The sequence below is a fragment of the Dreissena polymorpha genome, chromosome 4 (genome assembly GCF_020536995.1).
Source record: "Dreissena polymorpha isolate Duluth1 chromosome 4, UMN_Dpol_1.0, whole genome shotgun sequence".
Classification (NCBI taxonomy): domain Eukaryota; kingdom Metazoa; phylum Mollusca; class Bivalvia; order Myida; family Dreissenidae; genus Dreissena; species Dreissena polymorpha.
Genome location: NC_068358.1, coordinates 51,720,920 through 51,748,839, shown reverse-complemented (window position 1 = coordinate 51,748,839; position 27,920 = coordinate 51,720,920). Strand labels below are relative to the sequence as shown.

At 36.1% G+C, this 27,920-nt stretch overlaps 1 protein-coding gene across 3 annotated transcripts in view; it reads left to right on the top strand.

Moving 5' to 3' along the window:
- The window catches only part of LOC127879691 (unconventional myosin-IXa-like), a 139,602-nt gene that overhangs the window by 16,784 nt on the left and 94,898 nt on the right, over nt 1–27,920 (top strand). For all 3 annotated transcript variants that reach the window (XM_052426683.1, XM_052426682.1, XM_052426681.1), the window contains exons 3-12: nt 5,465–5,559; nt 7,439–7,501; nt 12,630–12,729; nt 14,811–14,828; nt 19,518–19,615; nt 20,365–20,419; nt 22,054–22,221; nt 22,792–22,905; nt 24,097–24,147; nt 26,985–27,119. In XM_052426683.1, the coding sequence (XP_052282643.1) occupies nt 5,465–5,559; nt 7,439–7,501; nt 12,630–12,729; nt 14,811–14,828; nt 19,518–19,615; nt 20,365–20,419; nt 22,054–22,221; nt 22,792–22,905; nt 24,097–24,147; nt 26,985–27,119 (897 nt within the window). The remainder of the gene's footprint in view (nt 1–5,464; nt 5,560–7,438; nt 7,502–12,629; nt 12,730–14,810; nt 14,829–19,517; nt 19,616–20,364; nt 20,420–22,053; nt 22,222–22,791; nt 22,906–24,096; nt 24,148–26,984; nt 27,120–27,920) is intronic.

Sequence of the window (27,920 nt, the reverse complement as noted above, 5' to 3'; positions counted from 1 at the left end):
CCGCGGAGGGAGCGCGTTTTTTGGGGAAAACGCGTGGAGTGTACTGTAGTTTGTGATAAATTGTAAGATGCAATAAGAAAATGAAATAAAGAATCAGGATTGTTTCTTCCACACATGATTTAATTAAATCAGAAACACCTTTGAAATTATTATCCCCCGCCATAGGCGGAGGGATATTTTTTTTTTGTCCCCCGCCATAGGCGGAGGGATATAGTTTGGGGTTGTCCGTCTATCCGTCCGTCAGTCTTTCCGTCCGTCCGGCACTTTTGTGTCCGGAGCCATATCTTGGAAGTGCCTTATCGGATTTCATTGAAACTTGGTATGAGTATATATATTGATAAGAGGATGATGCACGCCAAATGGCATTATACACCATCTATTAATAACGGAGTTATGGCCCTTTGTATCTTGAAAAAATGCTTTTTTTGAGTGTCAATTACAGTGCTCCAGCTAGGATTTGAAAAGGGCAGGGGGGACTTTTTTGTCAAAAGGGCACTTTGGACGCGCAGTACTTTGTCAAAAGGGCACTTTCGAGCGCGCAAGCGTTTCTGGAATGCTTCCTCTTGCATGTTTATTTATATGTTATTAATAATTGTTAGACTATATTATTCCCATTATTCTTAAACAATTCAAATATAATGTCTGCAATGAGGAATAAATTTACAATGTATTGTAAGAAGAGATTTATTAATCATCATAAAATTATGTAAAAAAAAAAAATGTTTTATTTTTTTTAAGGGCAGGGGGGGGGCCTAGGAAGGGCGGCAGGGCGGAGTTTCGGGAGGGCAGGTCGGAGTTTCGGGAGGGCAGGGCGGGGCGCCCTTCAATTTAGGCCTGGCTGGAGCACTGCAATTATAACACTTTTGTGTCCAAAAGCATACTTGTGAATAAAAGAGGCTGTGGAGCTATATCAGTTATCAAACAAGTACAAGTATTAAATGCATGTGTGTAGGCAAATTTTAATGAACTGCAAACTGGGAACACTCGGCGTAATGCATGTGCAAAAAGTGTCATCCACTTTTCTGGAATTTAGCCTTTGTTTTGAGGATATTTTCTTCTAAACAAAAGTCCAGTCTTGAAAGAAAGTTTCGTCCCCGATTAGCTTGTGCAGACTTCTGAGGCAAAATGCAAATCTGGGATGACAGTTGATGATGCACATGCATTAAGCCTGGTTTTCCCAGAAAGCAGCTAAAATGCTTTACATTGAGGTACAGTACAGCCAAAGCGGAACAAACGTATTTCGCGATCCGCGGCGGCAAGGCGAAACGAGTCGATGCCGCGTCAGTCGTTGAAGCCGCGTCAGTATGCTGCGGCAAGTCGCATTTCGCCGCGAAACTTCGCATCTGTCCGCCGAGGCATGCCGCGGTCCGCGACATGATGCCGAGTCGATGCGATCATGAAATATTTTTTTTTTTTAATTATTAGTTACATGTAGTTAACAAATTTTGAAAGAACAATTATAATAATAATTAAAATCATAATAAATTTATTGTGCGCGGATTGTATTAGCATATACATGTAAGCATGGTTAATGTCTGGCCAATTATTAAGTTTGTTTCCCGCCCGTAGCGTATGTATTTCACACATAAACAAGGTCACGTAATTATGTTTTCGCACATACAAGTGGTCAACGCTCCAGCATATGGTGGATTTATAAATTAATTGCATGTTGATTCCGCTATTATATTTTAGCTGAGAAAATTAGCAGTTTGAAGCCACATCAATAATCAAGACGGTGACGACGTATTTGTAGTTTTGTTAATTATCAGCTTATTAAAACTATTGTTTGAATATGCGTATATAAACACGTTTTATTTTGTTCATATTATACAGTTAATATCGCTACTAATTACCCGATAATCCCGTATATTCCAGTTTTAAAGCAAATGCTGGTTAATATTTACGATACACAAACATTCTCGATATTTCCTTAAGTATCAAATACATTTTGGCATTTGTTACTATTTATAGAGATGATGAAATAACGTCTAATCGGGGCGTTTTTTTCTCCACTGAACACGCGAATTACGCCTGACGTGATGTTCATGTATTTATACAACACAAAATACACCCAAACTTTCCAAACGACGTTCTACATGTCTGCATAATTTTCGCGCGCTTTTTATGAAACAAAGGATATTTTAGCACTGTTTATTTGACGCTAGAATTTGCCAAAGGACGCGTTAGCATTAAAATTCGGAAGTGTGTTTCGGATTACAAATTTAATAATGATAATCGAACGAAACATAAACAGTTGCGCGTAATTAATTCTACGCTACACATACATGTATGTACATGTAGGTGGATATCTTTTCACTCGATCCGCCGCGAACGTATGCGGCGGATTTACTCCGCGAAAGTACGCGTGGTTAATACAGACTCGGCGTCGTTGCGCGGATCGATGCCGAGTGCCACGGCGATACGCCGCGTGAACACACGATTCAGCCGCCGCGGACTAATAATTTGGCCGTGGCGTAGCCGCGGATTATGTTTGTGCCGCTTTGGCTGTACTGTAGTGATAATTCTGACAGTCCTTCACATTAATTTTCTTGAAGGCTCAACCAAGCTGGTGTTGATACACACTTCTCACATGGTGTGTGGAATGTGATCTTCTTGATTAATTGTTTGGGCTGAATGCTTGTATGAGAGCAAACTGTTAATTAATGTCACCAGTGTCACTAAAGATTTGTTGTCATCTGAAGAGATGTGAGTTTGCTGTTCAAGACCAAAACAAAAACTTAATTCCAGGCAATTATAAAAACACAACATTTTGCCGAAATTTAAATTAGCAGTTCAACCAAGCAGGCAAGAAGTAAATCAATGTAAGAAGCCCACGTATATCAAACTGATAATCTTACCAAGCCCGATTGAGAATTTACCCGTGCTTGACATATATGCCAATTTTGACCGATTATTTTATCAGTTAATATATAACAATGGTAGGCTCTTGTTTCATCACTTCACTGTTATGAACTACAATATCACTTCCCTGTGCAAGTTGTTTGTCCAAAAACATGTAGAAAAGATAGCTCCCCCACTCTGTTTGTGTTTTTAGTCCATATTGTAGGTCTTAGCAAAACTTTTATCTTTTTTAAGCCAAAAATCCAGTATTGGCACATATTGCCTTCACATCTGTGCTATTGTTCCTATAACTTTCTAAGGGACTACAAATGGGTTAAAATACGTATTTAAGTGGTAAAGGGTTAAACCTGATTAAATTTAATATTAAAAATACTTTAAATCAATACTTATCATTTTTTAGCAAAACAACAACACTTGTTTCCCAATTTTAGTCAAAATGCAGCATTTTTTCCCAATCCAAAGGAACCAGGCCCCATTCCCAAAATGGTTGGAAAAGAACACTGCATATGCGTAAGGTTTAGTCTGCACAGGCAAATCTGGGATGACACTTTCTGCCTAGACTGAAGTTTGGTTTAGAAGTGACTTCCTTAAAATGAAAAATTCCACAATAATGGAAAGGCTATTCTGGAACGATACTTTACGCACATGCAATAAGCCCTGTTTTTCATAGCCTGGCTCATTCCACAACTTTTCATATTGGAATCACATTAATACTCATTTTTTATGTCACTGTATCAGTGGCCCAGATAATTATTTGGGAAATAGGGTTTTCACCCTTTGATTTTGAAAAATAGGGTGATTTCATTCTTAAAATAGGGTGAACTGAGTTATAAAACGACGGATTAAGTCAGATTGAAAGCGCATGTATGTCGTCGTAAATTATTTGGGCAGACGCTTGATTTTACTATGAAATCTAGTCCGCAGAGCGTTTTATTTACTTTGACTGTTTCTTGCTCCAACATCCAGGTGCTTGCTGAATGAAAGCATCGCCTCGTTACGATAATACTTCTAAAGAGAAAATACCGAACACGAGAAAAGCATTTTCGATCGAAGCCATTGTATTGTACGCATCCCATTTGACGAGTTTGCGTAAAAGTCAAATTGGTTGCGTTTTCAATACGCATGATATTGTATTTCTTTGCGTTTTTGAACATTTTAATAGGGTAAAAGACGCAGATACGCAGCTTATCTGGGGCACTGTGTATGTACATGGTGGTATCAATATTGATACCCTATCTGGTTACATCACTTTATAGTGGTTTAGGTTTAATCGTGCAAGATGGCCCATTGAAATCACTTTGTCCTGTCAATTTGTCATTTAAGAGGTGAGGATGTAAACTCATTTAACCTATCGGCCATAAATGATTTTATCAGTCATTCTTAGGGTTGAATGTGTTGTCTCAGTGATTGACAGTATTAAAGGTTGTGTACTGAACAATAATTTGAAGTATTTTATATCTGAAAGATGTATATTGGACCAATGGTTGTCACATTATTATTGTTCACTGTTTGTAATACACTCAGTGTTATAATTGTATAATTATTATTGTAAAAACAAAATGGAATAATTACACCATTTACTGTTAAATAATTCTGCAAAGCAGTTAGCAGTCCGACATATAAGCCCTCACAACCTACAAATGAGATTCAGAAGCAAAGTTTACAAAATTCCACAACCTGTTCACAATACATACTTATTAGAAGCAACAACTTGGAAATCATATGCTTATATATTAATCAATCTAGCTTTGTTAAACATAAATGAAAATAACAATGGTTCTGGTTATAGAAACTGCAACAGTTCAGCACATGGGATTGTTATTTACAAACATGTAGTGTACCAATTATTACATGGTGTTTTTGAGTTCAAATAATTGTGAAGTTTTGTTCACAGACATTTTATTAAAACAAATACAGTTGTTTGCTTATAATTAACTGACATGAGCTGGATAGAAAAAACATCATTCACCAGGTTTCTAAATCGATCATATAAACAAAGTGCCTGTAAATGTTCCTAGAGGTCTCCTATGGGAGAGCATTGCTATAAACATGCTTTGAGGAACTATCAACATTACTGAGCTTTCAGCCAGGTTGCCAAAAGGAAGTGTCCATTTTCTGGGCTGCTCATCGTAGACATGTAATGAATAATCTAAATTGATAGGTTGGCAAGACAACATTGTTTGCATTTACCAGGTACACTGTACCGATTGCATTGTTGATGTTCCTTCCACAGTGTTTGCTTTCATCATTGGGGAGAAAGGTGGCGGGGGTCCTTCAGATGATGAATTTCAATACAAGGAAATAAACCCTTAAAATCACTAAACCATGTAGTAGCATGAGAAATGTGTTAAAGTTTGAAATAATAAAAAACTCACAAAAAACAAGTAATGTGTTTATGTTCCCTTATTTCTAGAAAATTCATTTGCATATTTATGCTCTTAAATTTATGTGATCTGTAATCCAATGTCGTGAAAAATCCATTTTATTATTGGCTGACATCTGCAGAATATTTCAGTTTAAACTTGATGGATTAAAAAAAACTATAATATGAATTGTATAAAAACTAAAAACAAATTTTAAACATATTGTCTCATTTCTGCAGGCATTTGGCAATGCAAAGACAGTACACAACAACAACTCCAGTCGGTTTGGAAAGTTTATCCAGGTCAACTACAAGGAGAATGGCATGGTCCATGGGTAAGTGATAAAATGGCATGGTCCTTGGGTAAGTGATAAAATGGCATGGTCTGTGGGTAAATAATAAAACGGCATGGTCCATGGGTAAGTGATAAATTTGCATGGTCCATGGGTAAGTGATAAAATGGCATGGTCCATGGGTTGGTGATAAAATGGCAAGGTCTGTGGGTAAGTGATAAAATGGCATGGTCCATGGGTAAGTGATAAAATGGCATGGTCCATGGGTAAGTGATAAAATGGCATGGTCCATGGGTAAGTGATAGAATGTCATGGTCCATGGGTAATTGATAAAATGGCATGGCCCGTGGGTAAGTGATAAAATGACATGGTCCATGGGTAAGTGATAAAATGGCATGGTCCATGGGTAAGTGATAAAATGGCATGGTCCATGGGTAAGTGATAAAATGACATGGTCCGTGGATGAGTGATAAAAAAGCTTGATCTATTGGAAAGTTATTAAAAACATAGCCATTGATTGGGGAAATGATATGATTCCATAGTCCATGGGTAAGTGATGAAATAGGATTGTTCATGTGTAACTGATACACTTACATGGTCCATGGGTAAGTGCTGAAATAGGATTGTTCATGTGTAACCGATACACTTACATGATCCATGGGTAAGTGATGAAATAGGATTGTTCATCTGTAACGGATACACTTACGTGATCCATGGGTAAGTGATGAAATAGGATTGTTCATGTGTAACTCATACACTTACATGATCCATTGGTAAGTGATGGATTAAAATTATGCATGGATCAGTTTTGAAAGTGATTTAATAGGAAGGTCGATTTGTAAGTGATAAAAAAGCATGTTCAACTCACTAAGAAAACAAGATTGCCCACTGTTCCCTGTATTTTAGCTCGTTCTCTTTTATCCCAATCAAATTACTCTTGGATCCAGGCGATTGATCGATATAGATTTTGGCACTCTTATTGAAGAGGTCGTTGCATAACTGCTGTGTTGCTGGGCATTTAATGACTAGTTATTTAATTCTGATTATAATTATCATTCTTGAAGTTATTAACTCTAGATAGTATAATGAAGAGCACTTCTCTGCCAATGGTTTCTGAAGCCAGTCTCTTCATGCCAAACAGTCCCCTGCGTAAACAAATGTAGTCATTATCTTCAACTACAGCTTCATCTTCTCAGTAGCAAAATATTTGGAATTGGTCCAGTAAGTTTCATAACTCAATTTCTTTGAACAGGTTGTGCAAATAAGTAATTAAGTTGTACTTAACTAGAAGGGGTAATTACTGGTGCTGTCTAGCTTGTCAATCAGCATGTAGCCATGTGTGTACCCGAGACATGGCTTGGGGCTGCCAAGTAGCTGCCATCAACAGATTCAGAGAGTCCTAAACCTCCCCATGGCTATGTTTGTGACTTGTGTTTTCATTGTTGGAGAGGTCACAGAAGAAACAAATTCAAATAGCAGTTATCTAATAAAAACTAACACATTTCTTAAAAGACCTCGGCATTTCATTCACAGTCGCAATAGTAGTACCTACCTTGATGCATTAGCTACGATCTTATACAAATGAATATCAGCTTTCCCCCACTGTTTTGCATTTTTTTAATATGTAATTACCGATAATATCTTCTGGAAGGAACAAGCCAATTTATATGTTTGTTCCTAAAGTTAATTAATGACCTTTTTGCTAGTTTAATCAATCAATACTTTGATTTATTGCACTGTTCAAGAATGAAGAATTATTCCTCTCTTCAGGGATTGCATGTTAATGTTGATATCGCTATTTCCTAGTTTATCTTTGGTGGTGTTTGCTTGTTTACTGTGTTAATAATATTTGAGAAAATATACTTTAGTGATGAGCACTTGACATACATTGATAGTAATTCATGACTTAATGTTTTTTCAGGGCTATAGTTGAGAAATACCTGCTGGAGAAGTCCAGAATTGTTTCCCAGGCTGCCAACGAAAGGTACTTAATCATAAGGATGTATTTCAATGTTCTGGGTAGTTGGGTTCACATTGAATCACCATCACTCACTTTCCAATGGACTGATGCAGCAGCTTATGTCAGGCGTTGAATATGATCCTTGCTCTGGGTCTTGATGCATGTTATGAAAGTCCAGTTCCAAGACTGCACAGGCTTATCAGGAAAACATTCATCTGCTTTTTTGGGTATTTTTTATTTGAAGGAAGCTAAAAGCAACTCCAGTTAACGCGGGAGAAGTGGTCTCTGATTAGCCTGTGCTGACTGCACAAACTTATGTGCATGGCTCTTGCTGGGTAAAAATATTTTGTTGCCACCCATTTTTGGCATTTTAAAAACTGTGTCGCCACTTTAAAAAATGTTAATTAATAATTTCCAGGGAATGAAACTAACTATATGGCTGGTTGCCCAGATGGTTGACCAATTCCTGAAATTAGGTTTCCCAGAAAATTATCTACAACCCCAAAGCCATTCTAATGCAGGGGTTTTAAAACGGACCCAATCCCATGCAAACCCAAATTATAACAAAAATGCCCAATATGACTTTTGATTATTAGACCCTATATCAAAATTTTATTTATATTACATCCTACAAAACAATATAACTATAATTTATATGATTCTTTTCCCGAAATGGCCAGGAAAAGACCTGTTGTGTCAATATTTGTTGATAAAAAAATCCCAAATTCTGTCCTTTTTGTCGATAAAAAAATCCCAAATTTGCCACGTTTATCGATACAAAATCCCAATTTGACCAGACTCCTTTTCGCAAAATGGCTAGAAAACCCCTTGAAATGCTTTTGTTTTTCAATGAATGTAAAATGTGACTTAACTGGGTTAAAGATGAATACTGTGGTATCGATTGTTAAGAACAGCTTTTTCAAAAAGGCATTCGCTCGGACAGTCTACCAGCTTTAATATTGTATCGCCTGGTGAAAAAATTAATCGCCTAGGGCGTGCAGGCAACCATTAACTTCAATCCCTGGTTTTTAAAGCTGTTGTGCAAGGTTAATTCTGGGATTTTAAAACATTAGACCTTGGACTATTGTCCAAATAAGGATCCTGCTAAATATTGCTTGCATCTTCAAATTTTCAGCAGAAAAATCCATTAAAATAATGATTTATAATTTTATTATTAAAAGCCCATATTATACTTGTCCTTACATGAATGTCCAGTTTTTGTCTGTGATACAATAAACCTACACTGTTAAGGAAATATGTTTGTGCCACTTGTTTTTATAAGTTGAACAAGTTTTTATTGCCACTTTTCTAGAACTTTCACATTTACTAACAATTGCGAATGGCATCGGGAGCCTTGAATCTGGGACGACACTTTATGCACATGAACTATGCCTGGCTTTCCCAGATGGCAGCTGATTACATTCCTCATACTTCTCTCTTAGTGCTTGCCATTCTGATCTTTTCTTAAATAAGAAGGCAATGAAGTCTTTCTTAATGTAACCTTGGTGAAAATAACAAGCAAAAGATTTTTTGTACATTTAACCCATTTATGCCTAGTGGACTCTCCCATCGTTCTAAATTGGATCAATTTATTTCCAAAATTAGGGATGTCTAGTATAGTTATTTCTATATTTAGAATATATCTTACAGAAATTCCTTTAAGCAAACAGTGAAGACCCTGATGAGACACTGCATCATGCGACGTCTCATCTGGGTCTACGCTGTTTGCCAAGGCCTTTTTTCTGTACGCTAGGCATAAATGGGTTAAATTCACACAGTTTCTGTACTTTTTTTAAAGATGAATATCTGTCTGATTCCTGCAATTTGCAGACATTTTTTAGTCAATAGTGTCCGCACCAAATATGCTTAAATACGAGTCACTTGACTAGAAATTAAAGTTTTTACCTCCTAATTAAATTGTTCCTGTCAATGTCTTACATATTCTCCCATTTGCAATGAGACAGCTGTGGGTCAGTTCCCAACATTCCTTGCTTTGTCACATGTGAACTCTGGAATGTTTCAAATGCTAAATAATTGAATAATTCACAATTGTTCTTTTGTTTTTGTTTAATTTTTATTGTTTCAAGTATCAAATGTGTTCAACCATACCATGGCCTTTTAATCTTTATGACACTTGTTCAATCCCACTTTATTATTTATTTATTTTTATTTAAAATAAATTATGTTATTGTTATTTCAATGGTGCCTACAATTCTGAGATTTAAGTGAATGAATTTAACCATTTACCACTTAGATACGCATTTTGACGCATTTGTAGTCCCTTAGAAAGTTAAATTTAATTAAAGACCTTTCTTACTTAAAGTTTTAAAGGCTTCATTTCCAACCCTAAGATACTGAGGAGTAGCAAACAGCATAAAGCCTGAACAGACTGCAAGTTGCTCGCAGGCTGTTCTGGTTTTATGCTGTTTGCACATAGCCATTTTCACTTTGCTTCTTAGTGGGATAGAGTTAATGCGTAACTGACACATTTAACCAAATAACCCAAACTGTGAACAAGTCCCTTTTACTTGTGGCGTTGACTTTAGAGCAGAAGTTAAATACTTAAACACAAAGTTCAAATATCTAACTTTAAGATATATCATCTGTAAATATTGGTACTGAAGACCTCTGATATAGAATTATTCTTGTTTAGACCTCAATCTAGTCTTATGTCAGATATGCTATAAAGTGGAGAATGATATTATAAGTGTGTGAACTAACATAATTGAGATTAAAGGTTCAACTTGTTTGTAAACTTTGCTTATTAACTTCCTATGAATGTGTAGATCAGTGTACTTATTCAAACTTCTTTACATTGTGTGAAGTAAAATGTCAGTACAATCCCACACATTGTTTACATTCTTGGAAAAAACAATATTGTTCTTACACATTCAATGTCTGTACTCCTAGTAAGTATGAAATCAGTGAAGTTTCGAAAAGAACTTGACTTTTTTTTAGACAAAGACAATGATGAACCAATACTTTTGTTACTGCAGCGATGCCGAGTCTGTGTTAACCTCGCGTACTTTCGCGGCATTAATCCGCCAAATACGTACGCGGCGGATCGAGTGCAAAGATATACACCTACATGTACTTTTGTGCAGTGTCGAAACCTAGATTTACGCTACTTTCATAGTTATTATTTTCACGTTGTAATAAGCAGATAAGATTTTTATATGATGCTTTATAGACTATTTATATAATATCACGTCCTCAAATATATTCGACATGTAATGTGCCGTAACATATTGTTGAATTAGTTACGCACAACTGTTAATGTTTCGTTCGATTCTCAAATGAGCATTATTATCCCCCGCCAGAGGCGGAGGGATATTGTTTTGGTGTTGTCCGTCCGTCCGGCTGTCCGTCCGTCTGGCTGTATGTCCGTCCGTCACTTTTGTGTCCGGAGCCATATCTTGGAAGTTCTTTGGTGGATTTCATTTAAACTTGGTATGAGTATATATATGCATAAGAGGATGATGCACGCCAAATGGCATTGTACACCATCTGTTAAAAACAGACTGATGGCCCTTTGTATCTTGAAAAAATGCTTTTTAGTGTCCGGAGCCATATCTTGGAAGTTCTTTGGTGGATTTCATTGAAACTTGGTATGAGTATATATATGCATAAGAGGATGATGCACGCCAAATGGCATTGTACACCATCTGTTAAAAACAGACTTATGGCCCTTTGTATCTTGAAAAAATGCTTTTTACTATAGGCACTTTTGTGTCCGGAGCCATATCTCGGAAGCGCTGAATGTTTTTGTGGAAAATGCACGACTTATTAATTCACCTAAATAAATTGTGAAGGCTTAAGAACCGTCCTTTGTCTTAGTTTTGTGTTATTGTCCTCCGTCCGTCCATCTATCATTATGTTCATCCGTCCAATTTGCACCCATCCTCAAACAAAGCATATGTTGCGGGGGATACCTTGGGCCTTTTAGGCCCTCTTGTTCAAATTGTAATCCGAAACACGCATCCGAATTTTAATGCTAAAGCAACATTAACAATTGAATTGTACTGTCAAATAAACAGTGCTTTATCCTTTGTCTCCTGAATACCACAATGGATTCCACCCAAACAATACCCCACGCCCTACCCAGAATCACATACCCCCCCCCCATTTTTTTTTTTTTAAACATCATATAAATTACCAAACACCACATTATTTTTTTATTTTTGAAAGATCGTCTAATAAATGAACACACCCCACATTATATCCCCTCTCAACCCCCCCCCCCCCCCCCCAAATTAAATAATTGTTTTTTCCTTTTTTTATTTTTGAAATATGGTCTTATAAATTATTGAATATGAACAATTTCCCCATGATGGCTTACGTTATACTGTCAAGCACTCGAATAGTCGAGCGCGCTGTCCTCTGACAGCTCTTGTTATTTATGATGCCGTCGACTCTGCGTCATGTCGCGGATCGCTTCTTGCCTCTGCGGACAGATGCGAATTATCACGGCGAAAGGCGACATGCTGCCGCATACTGACGCGGCTTCAACGGGCGACTCGGCATCGACTCGTTGCGCCTTGACGCAGCGGATCGCAAAATACATTTGTTCCGCGTTGGCTGTACTGTACATGTTTATTGACTCCAAAACCTTGTGGTGCCTGTACATTTTACATAAGTTGCGTCTATAATAAGAATCAGGTTAACCTTTAATATTTCTATGGCCTTCTCTGTGTTTATTTGACTGGTTAACATGCCATGTGTCTAGCCCATGTAGGACGTCAGTTGAGTCTACCCTTTTATAAGCCATGTTCTAAATAATTATCTCAGAATGTATGACATCATATGTTGGTATATTCTGCTGTTTTTAAGTCTGTGTCTGTATTTATACATGCCTCGCTCCTAAATCAAGCATTTTACTTTTCATGCAGAAGACAAATTGATATTTATTTCTTGATTATATCAAGTAGATATGAATAGTTAGACAGATGCAGTCTTCGTGGTTGCCCTTTGGACCCAGCTCAATAGAGTTTTCTGTAATGTCACTCCCATAGAAATGCAATTCAAAAACAATTGCCGGTACTAAAAAAGAAACAAAGTATTTGTTGGCTTGTACATTTCATTCACAGTTTTATGAATTTGTGTGAAAGGACGTACATAAGTCTTTTGATGGTTGTTTTTTTGTGTTTTTCAGGAACTACCATGTGTTCTACTACCTACTGGAAGGGGCTGATGAGCTTGAGAGAGACAAACTGCACCTGGGCAAACCTGAGGACTATGCCTACCTCAGACAGGTATGGACAAGTGAAAGGAGCATTACGTCATATCACACAAACATTATATTTTTGAAATCATATGCTACATGTACCTGCTTACACACTTCAATCAGAATTTTAAACTTTTAAGCTTATAATGAGCTTTTATTATCGCCTTTTGGCTGTCATCAGTTGTGCGTTGTCAACATTTGCCTGTTTAACACTTTAAAGGCCACATCTATTTCCCGATTTTAATGAAACTTGGTCAGAAACTTTGTCCTTATGATATAATGGCTGAGTTTGAAACAGTGTCACATTATGTCAAAAACTAGGTCGCTAGGTCAAATTTAAGAAAAGGCTTCTTTATTCTCTAGAATTAACATTAATAGTCCAATCTTCATGAAACTTGGTAAAACATTTGCTCTAGTGATATCTCGGCTGCGTTTGAAATAGGTTCAGATTTGTTGAAAATCATGGCTGCCAGGGGGTGAGGCAGTTTTCCTTTCATGGATATTGTAAAAAAATGTTAACACTCTAGCACTCCCATAATAGTCCAATCTTCATGAAACTTGGTCAGAACATCTGTTCCAATTATATATGGGCTAAGTTTTAAAACTGTTCTGGTTTGTTGAACAATATGGCCAATATATGGCTAAAGTAAAACATTTTTAACACTACATGATAAACAATGCAAATACAAGTCTTGATTCCAAGAGTAGCATAGAGTAACATACACTTCACTTTTCAGATGCAAAAACTTTTGCCTTAATATTGTTTATCAACCAGGGATTGTCATTCAATGTTTGGCTATGAATGATTGTGCATCACTTTTCTGAATAAGCCTTGTTCTGGGAAAATGGGGCTTAATGCATGTGTTTACTGTTGCCCTGCATTAGCTTGAGCAGTCTGCACAGGCTCGTCAAGGACAGCTCTTTCTGCTTTTGTGGAATAATTGTTTTAAAGGAGATCTCTTCTACATGAAAATCCAGAGTAGGCAGAAAGTTTTGTCCCAGATAAGCTTGTGCACACTGTACAGGCTAATAGGAGACAACACTTTACACACATGCATTAAGCCTTGTTATCCCAGAGGGAGACACAAATAATTGTCCTATAAATAATAGAAAATAGTTTCTCTTAAGGTTCTAAAATTGTTCCTTTCTTAAGATAAAATTTCTTTAACCTTTAAACAAAAAATGACAAACAAAGTTTAGTAATGTTAATTTATAAAAAATATTTTTAGACGAAATGGTTGGATATTGTAAATTGTGTTTACTTTCTTATAAGAAATACAACTATTTGAGTGTTATTTTCAAGCTCTAAGGGACATATTTTCCTGCTAGAACCCAAACAAGCCGTGTAAAGCAATTATGTCAATATTGCAAGTAGTTTTATTATGATTAGTCATTTAATAACATAGCAAACACTCAACAAACAGTTGAATGAGTCAACATATATGACTATGTCAACAATCTCAGATTTGAACGAGATATAAGTGATAACACAACTATTCCTTAATTTGTTTTAAGTTTACCGTGAATAATTGAAATATGTTGTTTAATTTTCTACTTTGTGTTGCACAATTGATCTGCTAAAAAAGAATACATGCTTATCCCATTTACTCAGCCTTATGATTCGTCAAAATGTACTAAAGTGTAAATCAGTCATGTACTATGTCTATGCTTCAGGCCTGATTGTATGATTACTGCACACTGATTAACTTTAAACAAGTGATGCATATTTCATTTCAAGTGTTGTCTTTAACATTATTTGAGGATCACTTGTTAGAGCGCTTGAGATGAATAGTTAATAAACAATTTTTAAGATGCAATGATATAAGTAGGGCATTTTTACAACCATAAGCTTGTGAAATAAATAGCAGTTTTACTCATGTATAACAAAAAACTTCTTAATTCAACCTACAAATATCAACTTTTGTACACACAAATATATTAACTAAATACTTGAGGTAGTGTTCATATATAATGTTATTATGTTGACTTTGTTTGTATATATCAGCGTCTTTTGTTTAATAAGTAAAAATCCTTTCGTACAACTAAGTGGCGTGGAGGTCCATGTAGATTACTTGTTGACTGCCCATGTCAATGACATTTTGTTTACAGCTAGACACAACTGATAAGGTATTATATTAAATGAGTCGCATTCTAAGAAAACTGGGCTTAATGCATGTGCGTAAAGTGTCATCCCAGATTAGCCTGTGCAGTCCGCATAGGCTAATCAGGGATGACACTTTCCGCTTAAACTTGATTTTCAGTAAGGAGGGACTTCCTTAAAACTACAAATACCATTAAAGCGGAAAGTGTCGTCCCTGATTAGCCTGTGGGGACTGCACAGGCTAATCTGGGACGACACTTTACGCACATACATTATGCCCAGTTTTCTCAGAACACGACTCATATCTTTCTGAAGCTTGCTGAGTTTATCTATGAGCTTTACTGATTGGCTAGTGGTTAATGTTCTCAACATCTGCAGCCAATTAACTTGACCGTCTAGATCTGTATACAAGGCAAACTCATTAAGATTTCTTTGACTTTATATATTTACACACTTTTCCATGTTGCTTTTATTTTATTACAAATATCAGGTATTTGACCTTAATTTAGCACTTAGAATAATGTAACACAAATATTGTAACATGAGAATGTTAAGCAACACTAGCAACAGGTGTAGGTTCCTTAAATAATTTTTAACCAGGTTTTCCGAAGGAAAAAACTGGTTATTAGATTGGCGAATGCGGGCGGGCTGGCTGGCTGGCTGGCGGGCTGGCGGAATAAGCTTGTCCGGGCCATAACTATGTCGTTCATTGTCAGATTTTAAAATCATTTGGCACATTTGTTCACCATCATTGGACGGTGTGTCGCGCGAAATAATTACGTCGATATCTCCAAGGTCAAGGTCACACTTTGAGTTCAAAGGTCAAAAATGGCCATAAATGAGCTTGTCCGAGCCATAACTATGTCGTTCATCGTCAGATTTTAAAATCATTTGGCACATTTGTTCACCATCATTGGACGGTGTGTCGCGCGAAATAATTACGTCGATATCTCCAAGGTCAAGGTCACACTTTGAGTTCAAAGGTCAAAAATGGCCATAAATGAGCTTGTCCTGGCCATAACTATGTCATTCATTGTGAGATTTTAAAATCATTTGGCACATTTGTTCACCATCATGGGACGGTGTGTCCCACGAAAGAATCACGTCAATATCTCCAATGTCAAGGTCGCCACGACTAAAAATAGATTTAAAAAAAAAAAAAAACTTACAAAGGGGGTTAATTTTTTTTGGTCATTTCAAAAGTTCAGTTTGAGTTTTCTCCCTTTATCAGATTTTTTTTTCACAATGAAAACCTGGTTTTGTGACAATTTTGTCCCTTGTTACAACATGATATTCTGCTGGTTTCCCCATTTCCCATTTGTCATGATTTTTAAGAAGAATTAATCTCAGTGCAAAAAAAACTTCCTTAATAAACATACTTTAAATAATTTGCAATTACCTCTGGTGTCTGTAATCTTATTTAAATACTAACATGAGATGTTCAAATTGTTAATCCCAAATTTCTTGATCCGTCAATTAAAAACATATATGTTGATCTGTTCAGGTTTTTTTGCTCATTTTAGCACAAAGTGCTTATGGTAAAACATGTATTGCGGTCAGTCTATATACAGCATATTGCATAATATGTTGTCAATTTTTTGCTTATTATTACTCTAGAGGCCACAATTTTCAAGCAATCTTGATGAAATTTGGTCAGAATGTTTATTGTGACAATATCTAGAGTTAAAAAACACTAGGTCATCAGGTAAAAATAAGTCTAAGTCACAAGATCAAATCTCAAAAAAATTAGTTACCAATTTATGATTTAATCTTGATGAAACCTGGTCAGAATGTCTTTAATGACAATATTAAGGCTGAGACAAAATCCTTGTTCAGAGCTCCAGATAAGGGCCGTACGTCAGCCGTAAATACGCCTTTTTCATGAAGATTTACGCATTTATTTTTATAAACTGGACGTACAATTACGACATTAATATCCATTTTACGCATTTACAAAAAAATTGGCCGTAACGATACGTCTGCGTCAGCGCGGCGTGATTTGTTGGTCTCTAACCTAACGGCGCTTTTCGTTAATTTAAATTACCAAAAAGTTGTAGACTGGGTTCATATATTATTGTCTATTCTGTCGCTTGATTTCCTGTAACTTGTAAATCTGTCAAAAACGATATGTCTGTGCGCAGGCTTAACCGAAAGCGGCTTAAAACAACACTTTGTTGTCATATAATGACTACATACGGTGTCTTCTAACCATCCTGACATTAAATCTGTATACCCAGAAAAAGACATTGTCGCCCCGATATTAAACGATTTGATTGCATTGGTGGCGTAAACATTAAAAAACACGATGGGAAACGGATGAGACAGTGAAATAAGTGTTCATTTACTTAGCTTACTAGTTGGCTTGTGTTTTCTTGTCAAGAAAAATAAAGAAATAGTATTAGTCATGAGTTTTAATTTGTAGTTGTATTAGCATCATAATTCAGAATGGAAAACCTAATACAGTAACTGTTTAAGAAGCTACATATATTTATTATAATTGCTGCAAATGTTTCTGTAAAGTCAGTTATACACCCTTCAATATCCAAGAACACGGGTAGTACAGTACTACCTGTATTTTTGGATATGGTAGTATAGGTACTAATTGATTTTAAGCGTAACTCCTTTTCTTTCTGTCAGTGGCAGTACCGTTACTAATTTCACAAATCCTTATCTGGAGCTCTGCTTGTTACTACTAGAGAGGCCATATTTATGACTCGAGCTTGATGAAAGTAGGTATTAAAGAATGTTTATATTGACAATATCAAGGTCAAATAGTTCAAGTCTAGGCCACGTGAGTACATCACTTGGTCAACATGTCAAATCTTAGAAAAAAAACTTGTGACCACTCCAGAGGCCACATGTCGGATTCAACGTGGATGCAATTTTGTCAGAATGCTTAACAATATTTAGGCCAAGTTTTAATTAGTGATGTATGACCAAAATCTAGGTCACCAGGTCGATTATTGGATAAAACCTTGTTATCATTTTAGAAGTCACCTTTATAACTCAATCTTGATGACACTTTTTCAGAATGCTTAGCTAGATAATATCTATGCAACTTTGAATCTTTGTCACCTGCATAAAAAATAGGTCACCAGGTCAAGTATTTGACATTTTGTACACCTTGAACTCATTTAAGGGTTCTTCAATTTCCTTTTGTTCAGGTAATCTGTTTTTTTGTACATCAATTTAACATGTTTTGAAATACATTTTCTTATTTTGACATGATTGGCTGCTCACCACTTAAATCTGCAATCTACAGATGTTCCATTTTCCAAATCTAAGTAGCCACTAGAAACAGTTGATACAGTTGGTTTGTTGGTCTATTTATATAAGATTACTAACAAAAAATAGAGTATGAGGTTAGAGTGATTGAAAATGGAGTGGAAATTGCGACTTTTTATACAGAATTCTTTTATGGAGATAATGTCACGAAATTATAATAGCCATATGACCTGACATTATAATAGTCAGGGATCATATTTTCCCGCAACATCAATCGGTCCGGATATAAATGGGGAAAAAAGTGTCTGAAAATTTATGTCCGAAATCATGACAAATTACCTTAAAATATATACCATTGATTTTGCCATTCATGAAGGTGGTATAATAAATGTACAAGTTAAATTCCCTTAGGCATTTTTTTTAAACAGAACGAGTTTTCTCAACTGGTTTTATCAATTGCTATTTTATTGTTGTTTCATGTGCTGTTTTATCAGACTTTTTCATAAGTCTGTACCGATGTTTTAAATTGTTGTCCACTCGATAATAGCTTACAAACATGCACTGAACCAAACAAATGTCTGTGCGTAGGTTGGCTACTGACAATAACATACCAAATAATTAAGAAATAAATCGTGTACATTATAGTTTGTTGTAAAATAACCCATGGCCGATAGTTAAGATGCGTAGGGATTTAATCACGAGAGCGAAACATTTGAAACCACGCATCTAATTTTCCGGTCGTGAGTTATTCAACAACAAAGTTAAAAGTACACGAATTATTTCGATTCTAGCACGGTTTTACTAAAGATTTATACAATCTATATTATTTTCTTGTGAACTATTTTATGTGAAGTTCCGCCCATAAAAATAACTTTCGGCTGTTCTGTCGATCAGATCCACGACTTTCATGCATAATTATATAACTGGATTATTACGCTGGTGGAAAAAGTATCGGCAAGTTTTGTATAGTAACAGCGCGTGCTTTCAGATGCGTCTTTTCGGATGCGTCTTTAATCCGCTGTTCACAAGTTTTAGATTCTTGGTCTGACATGCAATAAACCGGTCCTGACCGGTTTAGAGAATGCAGCCAATTGTTATCACACCTAATCGAGATAAGAATGTGATTAGGGTTTGTTAGCATGTACAATGTGTAATCGATTTCATGACATGGGAATTTTAGCAAACAGAATCGGACCGACTGTTTGGGACTTTCAATCGGTCTTTCATGACCCCAATCGGTCTAGGACCGACAAAACCGAAAAAAATATGATCCCTGATAATGGTTGTTTGCTCAAACTCAATGAATGACATGAAATTACTTGTCATATGCTTTGAAACCATTTGTGACAATTTTCTTTTCCTATTTTAAAGTAAAAAAATTAGCTGCAAACATTAAAATATTGTGAAAAATGTACCCCTTCAATGCCCCAAGTTTACACTATTAGCATATTTTCACTTATTTAAAGGTTGCCCCTGTCTTGTATTGCCAGGGTAACGAGGAAGGGCTAGAGGAAGATGAGAAGACAGAGTTTGAGCGCCTCAAACACTCCATGGAGCTGGTTGGGTTTTCACAACTCACACAGAAAAGGTGCCTCATATTATTCCTTTAAATATGAGACTCACTCCGGGGAAAACATGTTTTTTGCCTGTGATTAAAGTGTTGGTCCAGACTAGCCTGTGCAGTCTACACAGGCTAATCAGAGACAAAATTTACAAATTTTATTATATATCTTTTTAAAGGGAGTCTCTTGAAAATAACAATTACGTCAAGGTGAAAATTGTTGTACCTGATAAGCCTGAGTACACTGCACAGGCTAATCTGGGACAAGACTGCCTGAGTACACTGCACAGGCTAATCTGGGACAAGACTGCCTGAGTACACTGCACAGGCTAATCTGGGACAAGACTTTATGCACATGCATGAAGCCCAGTTTTCTCAAAGTACAGCTTATAAAGCATATTTGTTTTGTTTCCGTGTGATAATGCATTTATATAACACTACTGGACTGGGAAACGAGTTATATTAAAACTTCTGCTGTCAACCATGTAATTTGTCTCCTTTCCTACGATAAGACACATAAAAAACATTTGTTTTGTAGTTAATGCTATTAAACCATTAATTTTGTTTCATTTTATTCGACAATCTTATGGGATTTATAAATAATGACATCACTTGGACTGTCAGTACTGTTAATGGAAAATTGCATGATTATACCTAAGTTACTTTAATAATTTTTTTGTGTTTCAACTTCAGAGCCTTAATGCTTAGAAATGCATTTGAATACCAGACTTTTTATATTGAATATTCATTGTTCATCAGTTGGTGATGCTTTTCAGGATCTTTGGTGTTCTGTCTGCTGTTTTGCATCTGGGAAATGTCACATTTAAAAAGGTATTAGCTGTAGCATTTTGACATATTGTGTGAGTTTATTTCTTTGCATTAATTGCATGATGGCCTTTAGATGCATTTGTTTATGCATATTAATGTATCACAAATGACAGTCTTAGAGATTAGTTAGGTCAAGCAAGCCAGAAGTCTTTGACTGTTGCTTTAGTGCACAAACATGTTTTATGTCTTACAATGGGATTCTGAGAATCTGTGAAAGCTTGATTCAAAATTACCCATGTAGGGATTTCGCTATACGCTAATTTTAATCTCTAAAATGATAGCAATAGAAATCCACAATACTCTCTGTGTGTCTTCATGTTTAGATAATTTGAAAAGAAAACTTTTCACTTTGTGAAAATTTATAAAAATTGATAGAATGGGATAAAAATTCAACAATAAAAAAAAGAGTACTGTTGTTGTTAAACATGAAAGGAAATTCAACAATATTATAAATCGGCAGTCTTTTTAGGCACTAGCCCAGTCAGGCTACCAGTTTGGAAATTTCACTAGCCCGAATCAAGTTTTACTGGTCCGAATTATAGTTATTACTCGGTAACAATTCCTCAGTCCCTGGATTCCCCACTTTTGCCTGGATGTCTGCAACATCTAAAATTCTGTATGATACACATTTGAATTTTTTGTTAGGATGTGTTTCTTAACAGATAAACTATTCTTTTAAGTTATTACATTTATCCTTTGTGATTGCATATTTTTAACAGCAGCTTTAAAAAAATATTAATTAATGATATTACATACCAGCCAGTCAGCAATTGCAGGTTCAAGATCAAATTCCTCAATACTTGGAGACATGATTGTTATGGTCATGAGATCATTTAGTCGAGCATTTCCAAGTCAACCTCTCACTCATGTCACTCCTTGGACCTCCTCGAAACGAAGCCATGACGCTTGCAACTTTCGTGTCCTTGAATGTTCATATTTTTATGCCCCCGGTAGGGTGGCATATAGCATTTGAACTGTCTGTCCGTCCGTCCGTCCGTCCGTCTGAAAACTTAAACATTGGCCATAACTTTTGCAATATTGAAGATAGCAACTTGATATTTGGCATGCATGTGTATCTTATGGAGCTGCACATTTTGAGTGATGAAAGGTCAAGGTCATCCTTCAAGGTCAAATGTCAAAAAATACAATCCAAGGGAAGTAATCAGCTTTAAAAGGGAGATAATTTCTAAACCTGCCCAATTATATGTATTGAAATTTTATTTCAAAGCGGCGCAATAGGGGGCAATGTGTTTCTGACAAACACATCTCTTGTTTGTTGCTACTGTTATCCTCCTTTATTGGTTTACGTTTTTGCGTTGGGTAATCAAAATAATGCCCAAAAGACATTAAAATGCATATATTGCCTTGTGTTCTCCACCCAGTTATAATGCAAGATCAACTTACAAAACTGTTCAATAAGCATTTACTTTATGAGTTCTCAAGGGAGTTAAACCTATACAGTGTTGAATAAGCGTCTACGTACAGATATTTCGGACATGTTGCTTAGTTCGGAAACGAAAGAAGCACTTTACGGATTGGGATACCGACTTGACCAAGCCAAAAATCAATTGACTCGGTCCACGCTCAAGTGGGTAACGTCCAAGACTGAATCAATGTTGTTGTTGTTTACAATACAGAAAGGAGACCAGCACCATGATGAGTCAGTGATCATAACCAACCCAGACACCATAGCCGTGGTTTCACGTCTGCTCATGGTGAAGGAGAAAACACTTGTGGAGGCCCTCACCCAGAAGAAGACGGTTGCCGGCGACGAAACCGTGGTGATGACCCACAGGATGGACAATGTAGGTTGTAGTAGAATGGGAACCAGTTATGATATATCAGGATATATTTAAAATTGTAATGGAACAGGAAACAGTAATGGAGGTCAGGTTGATTAGAATAAGAACAAGGCATAGGACAAGAACTTGTAGGTTGTAGTGGAACATAAACAGTAAAGAATGGTAAGTAACATTTAGGTTGTAGTGGAACAGTGAACTTACATTGGTCAGAAAAGCATTGGTTGTAGTGGAATAGGTACTGTTAATGATTGGGAAGGAACTTGTAGGCTGTCATGGAAGGGGACTCAATGATATATTAGGAAGATATAATTGTATTGGAAAGAGAACCAATTGTAAGTAAGTATATTTAAGTTGAACTGAAATGCAGTTTTCATTTGTTGTAAGGATTTTAAGTGAATGTCTTTGTGATGGGGACATTGTATACAGTCTTACCCATAAATGATGCTCATGTATATCTTTTGTGTCCCTCAAAAACTGGAATATGGCAGTGTATTTGTAGTTAAGCTCAGTTAAGTCTGAGAAATTATAAATAATTCTTATACATTTATTTGTTATTTGATGATTTTATTTCAGGCGGTGGCCATTAGAGATGCCATGGCCAAGTGTCTGTATGGGGCGTTGTTTGACTGGATAGTCCTGAAGGTGAACCAAGCCTTGCTTGCAAAACGGCACAACAGTGAACACCAGGTAGGTTCGCTCTATATGATATCTCAGCTGAGTTCTATGCTTGGTAATGCTGGGTCAAAAACTAGGTCATCACATAAACGTGAAAAAGCGCAGGGATACTTTTGAAGTCACTTTTTTTTGCCAATGGTCATGGAATTTGCCTAGGCGATTGCTTTCTTCTATTGATAATTATGTGGATTTCAAAAAATAAATTCAGTCTGTTTTAAACTTGGCTTCAAGGGGGTGTAGCAGTTTTACGATACTGAAACATTGATGACAAGCAACAAATCAAATGTTTACCCAATCAACATGAAACTTGCTCTGAATGTTTGTTCTTATAATAATCATTTCTTTGGACAGTTTGAAAATGTTCACAGAAAATCCATAGGTGCCAGGATGTGAAGAAGATTTCATGATAATACATAATAAAACTGTTAATGGTCAATCAGGATCCTTGATGGCTAATTATGAAACTTTGTTAGAACAATCCTTCCATTAGTGTATTGGCCAAGATACAATCTTTGTCATAAGGGGTAACAAAACTGGGTTAAAGGTCACATTTAGTCTCAAATATCATGGAAGCGGATCAGGTCAGTTCAATTTTTTTGTGTCCCATGTTATTGCTTCAGGGCCTTTGGCCTTCTTGTTGGCCTTCTTGTTTTAACAAGCTGCTTTAAATAACCAGTTTCATGATAATATTATGTCATGATTTGCATATGATGTCTTCAAGCTTGATTGTATCTATGCTTCCCTTCAAAGAAAATTTCTGTCATGATCTTTACATTGTTTTAGGGTCTGATCCATACATGCCCGGCTTAAAGCCTTATTGACTAGCTTAGCTAATACACCTATCTATACCAGGCAACCAACAACCAAGCATTAAATCAGTGTGGGCTTATTGAAAACCAATGCGCATACAACTTATAACTGAATTTTCATGGAAAGAACATTTTGTTTGAAATAACCTTTGATTCCTCAATTAATTGTAATAATATTTTTATTCAATTTCTTTATGCTAGTATATTTGTTTAGCCGATCTTCAAAATTGAAACACTTCAGTGACCACAATTACATTTAAAAAAAACATGCATGGTGTTAACACCCCTTTCATTAAAAAGTAGGGCCCATTTTTCTTTACAACTTACGACAAGGTTTATTATAATAATTTTTGTTGTGGAGCCAGGCCTACTGTTGTTTTTCTCCCTTCTCCAGGAGGATGATATATCGATGTCTTTTGAGAGGAATGACTTAGTTCGACATACGGTATCCAGTTTTGTGTGTGCTGCTTTCCCTGCCATGATCTAGTTACCCATTCCCTTTTCATTCCTCTTTATCTCCTGCTGTAAAGTGTGACATGTAATGTTGCTGCAGTTTGAACATTCCTTATTTTATGCGTATTGTATATTGTAACTTACTATCGTGTTATTTAATTAAATACTTTAAAAAATGATAAGAAGAAATGTAGTTGAAATTATGAAACTTATCTCATATCAAAATATCATGTCTTTTCCTAAGCATGTGGTTTCCTAGCTCGATGAGTGTTTATTGTAATGGCTCGAAGTTAATTTGATTTTGTTTACTAAGTAAAATCTTTATTTCTTTTCATTTTATTTAATATGATTTGCCTTTCTGTTGAAATCTTGAAAAGCATCCTATTTCTGTATTCATTGATTCTGTTTGCCAACTTATTCCCTTTTCCTTAGATTCCTTATACAATTTTTCATGATGCTCTCTATCAATTGAGTACATGATTTCAATGTATTCTTAAGGATAGCTATATGCCTTTGGCAGTTGCAGTGTCTATTCTAGAAATCCAAAAGTAGGCGGGAAATTTACCCCTCATTTTGAAAAATAGGGCGGATTTTTCAGAAACATTGGGGCATTACCAAATTCTATTTTTAAACCTTTTCCTTTTAGTATTTAATTGTTTTTCCAATAGCACATACCATCATTTTAGTGAACTACAATGGGAACTGCTTTTCAATAAAACAGCACTTTCCATAGTATTGCTCTGACTAGACTAAAAAACGAAAATATGATATCAAATATTTCTGCATCATTTTAAATAATAAAAAAAAACATTAACTGATTCGCATGCATATCATAATATTCAGAGCTCGGCCCTTCTTAGTGTTGACACATTAATTGATACCTGCACACTTTTCATGCGGAGGACGTGACGCTGTACATGCGATTGTCACGACATTTTATTGAGACAAAGGATCAACTCGAAATAAATAAGCACCTTCCATTTGAAGCTAAAATTTGTAAAGGTTGCGTGACCATAAAAAATCGGAAGTATGTTTCGGATTACAATTTGTATCATATGAAAATTCAACAACACGTTAACAGTTGTGTTATGAGATAAATTATTATTCATTAAAAGGCTTAACATATCGAATTTTAACAATATTATTGTTATATTAAAATGCTCCATTTCCACAAGGAATACATCCGGTTGCGTTTCATCAGTTTTGTTTAGAAACTGGCCACGATTTATTGAGGAGGTGTACACTGTTTAGTCCGATTATTGTGGTAGATAAAACAAAGCCAACACACTGCCAAACAACCACGCACTTATGGCAATTAGGTCACCCATTGTCTGCATGATTTTACCACTATTATCGACTGCCTACGAGTGCTGTTGCTTATCCAAAGCGTGCGCTGTCAATCGCCAATATCAATTTTTTAACACTACAACGCTCTGCCTTAAGGCGGGCTTTAGTTGGGTAGAGATACATGTTAATAACCGACAATTTTTGGCAAAGTCAATATAGCTTTGATCTTTAAACAATACTCCTGGATATCAAGTGCAAATTTTCTCGCAAATATGCTTAAAATGTGCACAATCTTTGAAAAACTGCGTGATTTGCGCAATCGCGTGCTCTAGAATAGACACTGCAGTTAGCGATATAATGAGCCTTGGTATAGGAAAATAGGGCTTAATGCATGTGTGTTATGTGTCGTCCCAGGTAAGCGTGTGCACATGCTTATCTAATTAACACTTTCTGCCTAGACTTCCTTTAAACTAAAATCTATGCAAGAGGAAAGTGTCTTCCCTGATAAGTCTCTGCAGACTGCATTAAGGCTTACTGAAAATGACACTGCATGAACATGCAACTGCATTAAGGCTTACTGAAAATGACACTGCACGAACATGCAACTGCATTAAGGCTTACTGAAAATGACACTGCATGAACATGCAACTGCATTAAGGCTTACTGAAAATGACACTGCATGAACATGCAACTGCATTAAGGCTTACTGAAAATGACACTGCATGAACATGCAACTGCATTAAGGCTTACTGAAAATGACACTGCATGAACATGCAACTGCATTAAGGCTTACTGAAAATGACACTGCATGAACATGCAACTGCATTAAGGCTTACTGAAAATGACACTGCATGAACATGCAATAAGCCCTCTATTCCCCTAGCCTAGATCATATGATTTGCAGTGCTGCTAAAAGCAAGGTTAATTTATTTTTATGCCCCCGAAGAAGGGCATATAGTGATCAGACTGTCCGTCCGTTTGTCCGTCACACTTTGCGTTTAGGTTTCCAAAAATGCTCATAACTTCTATGTCGCTTCAGATAGCAATTTCATATTTGGCATGCATGTGCATATGGACAAGGCCTTTTTACGCACACAAATTTTGACCCCTGCGACCTTGACCTTAAACTTAGGGTCCGCGTTTAGGTTTCGAAATCTGCGTTTAGGTTTCGAAAAAAGCTCATAACTTCTATCAAGCGTTTATAGGGGGCATAAGTCACCCTATGGTGACAGCTCTTGTTTTAAGGATGCTTGCAAACTGTTTGCATGTACAATTCTATAAGGTTTTGTGTTTTATATTTGAAGAGTTAACATTGTGGTCTGCATTGTTAAGTTTTAAGATTGTTTTGAAATCACTATATGTGCAAGCTTTTACTTTTTCAAGCATGTTACAGAAATGTTTTGTGTATTTAAGTTTAAAAAAAAATGTGTACGTGGACTGCTATACCAGAAAAACAACACTATTTATTGTTAAACACAATATAATTTTCATTTTTTTCTTTTCATCATTTATTATTATATTACATATTGTTTGCCATTGTAGGGTAACTCAATTGGTGTGTTAGACATCTTTGGCTTTGAAGACTTCCGCTGGAACAGCTTTGAGCAATTCTGTATTAACTACGCCAATGAGCATCTTCAGTATTACTTCAACCAACATATCTTCAAGTTTGAACAGGTGGGCTTCATTGATAGAACAACAGTTGTTGTACTCACCACAACAAAGTGGCAGGGCTATACCAAATACCATCGATTATGTCCATCTGTCTGTCGGTCAGCAGTCTGTAGACACACAATTTTAGGGCGGCTGTTTTCAGAGACAACCCAAGGTATTGTCATAGCCAGCTCGTAGTGTCGTGTCGTGTCTTTCCTCCGTCCGGCATCTGCCGTGCTAAAACCTTAACATTGGCTTTAAAATCAAAGTGCTTCCACATGCAACTTTTTAACTTGATATGTACATGCCACACCAATTTTTGGGTCACTAGGTCAAAGGTAAAGGTCGCTGACCTCTAAAAAAAAAAAGTTCTGACAAACTTTCATTTATTCAAAACTGCCGAGCGTTGGCACCCATTATGCTGTGGTCTTGTTCTGAAGAAGTATTCTTACTATTGTTAACATGCAACATTCAAACTTTCATGAATTGTCCTTATGATGTGAAGTTATGGTAAATAATTATCAACTGAATGCTAATCTCAACCACTCTTGTCAATAAACTTTGTTGTTTTTTCTACTCATGAATGGGAATTGCATTTCTTTATTTTGTAAGAATTACAGGTATAGTATTTTGATCTAAAATGCATGCTTTTATATCAAAATAGTGTAACAAGAATGAAAGTATTCTGTGATTACCGTCATAGCAAATCTGATATGTGTTTGTTATTAGAAAATTGCAGCTATTGTTTTGACTGTGGTGCATTAAAGTGTGTCACATTGTGACAAAGTGACAAATAGCATACACAATAGCATACACAATAATAAC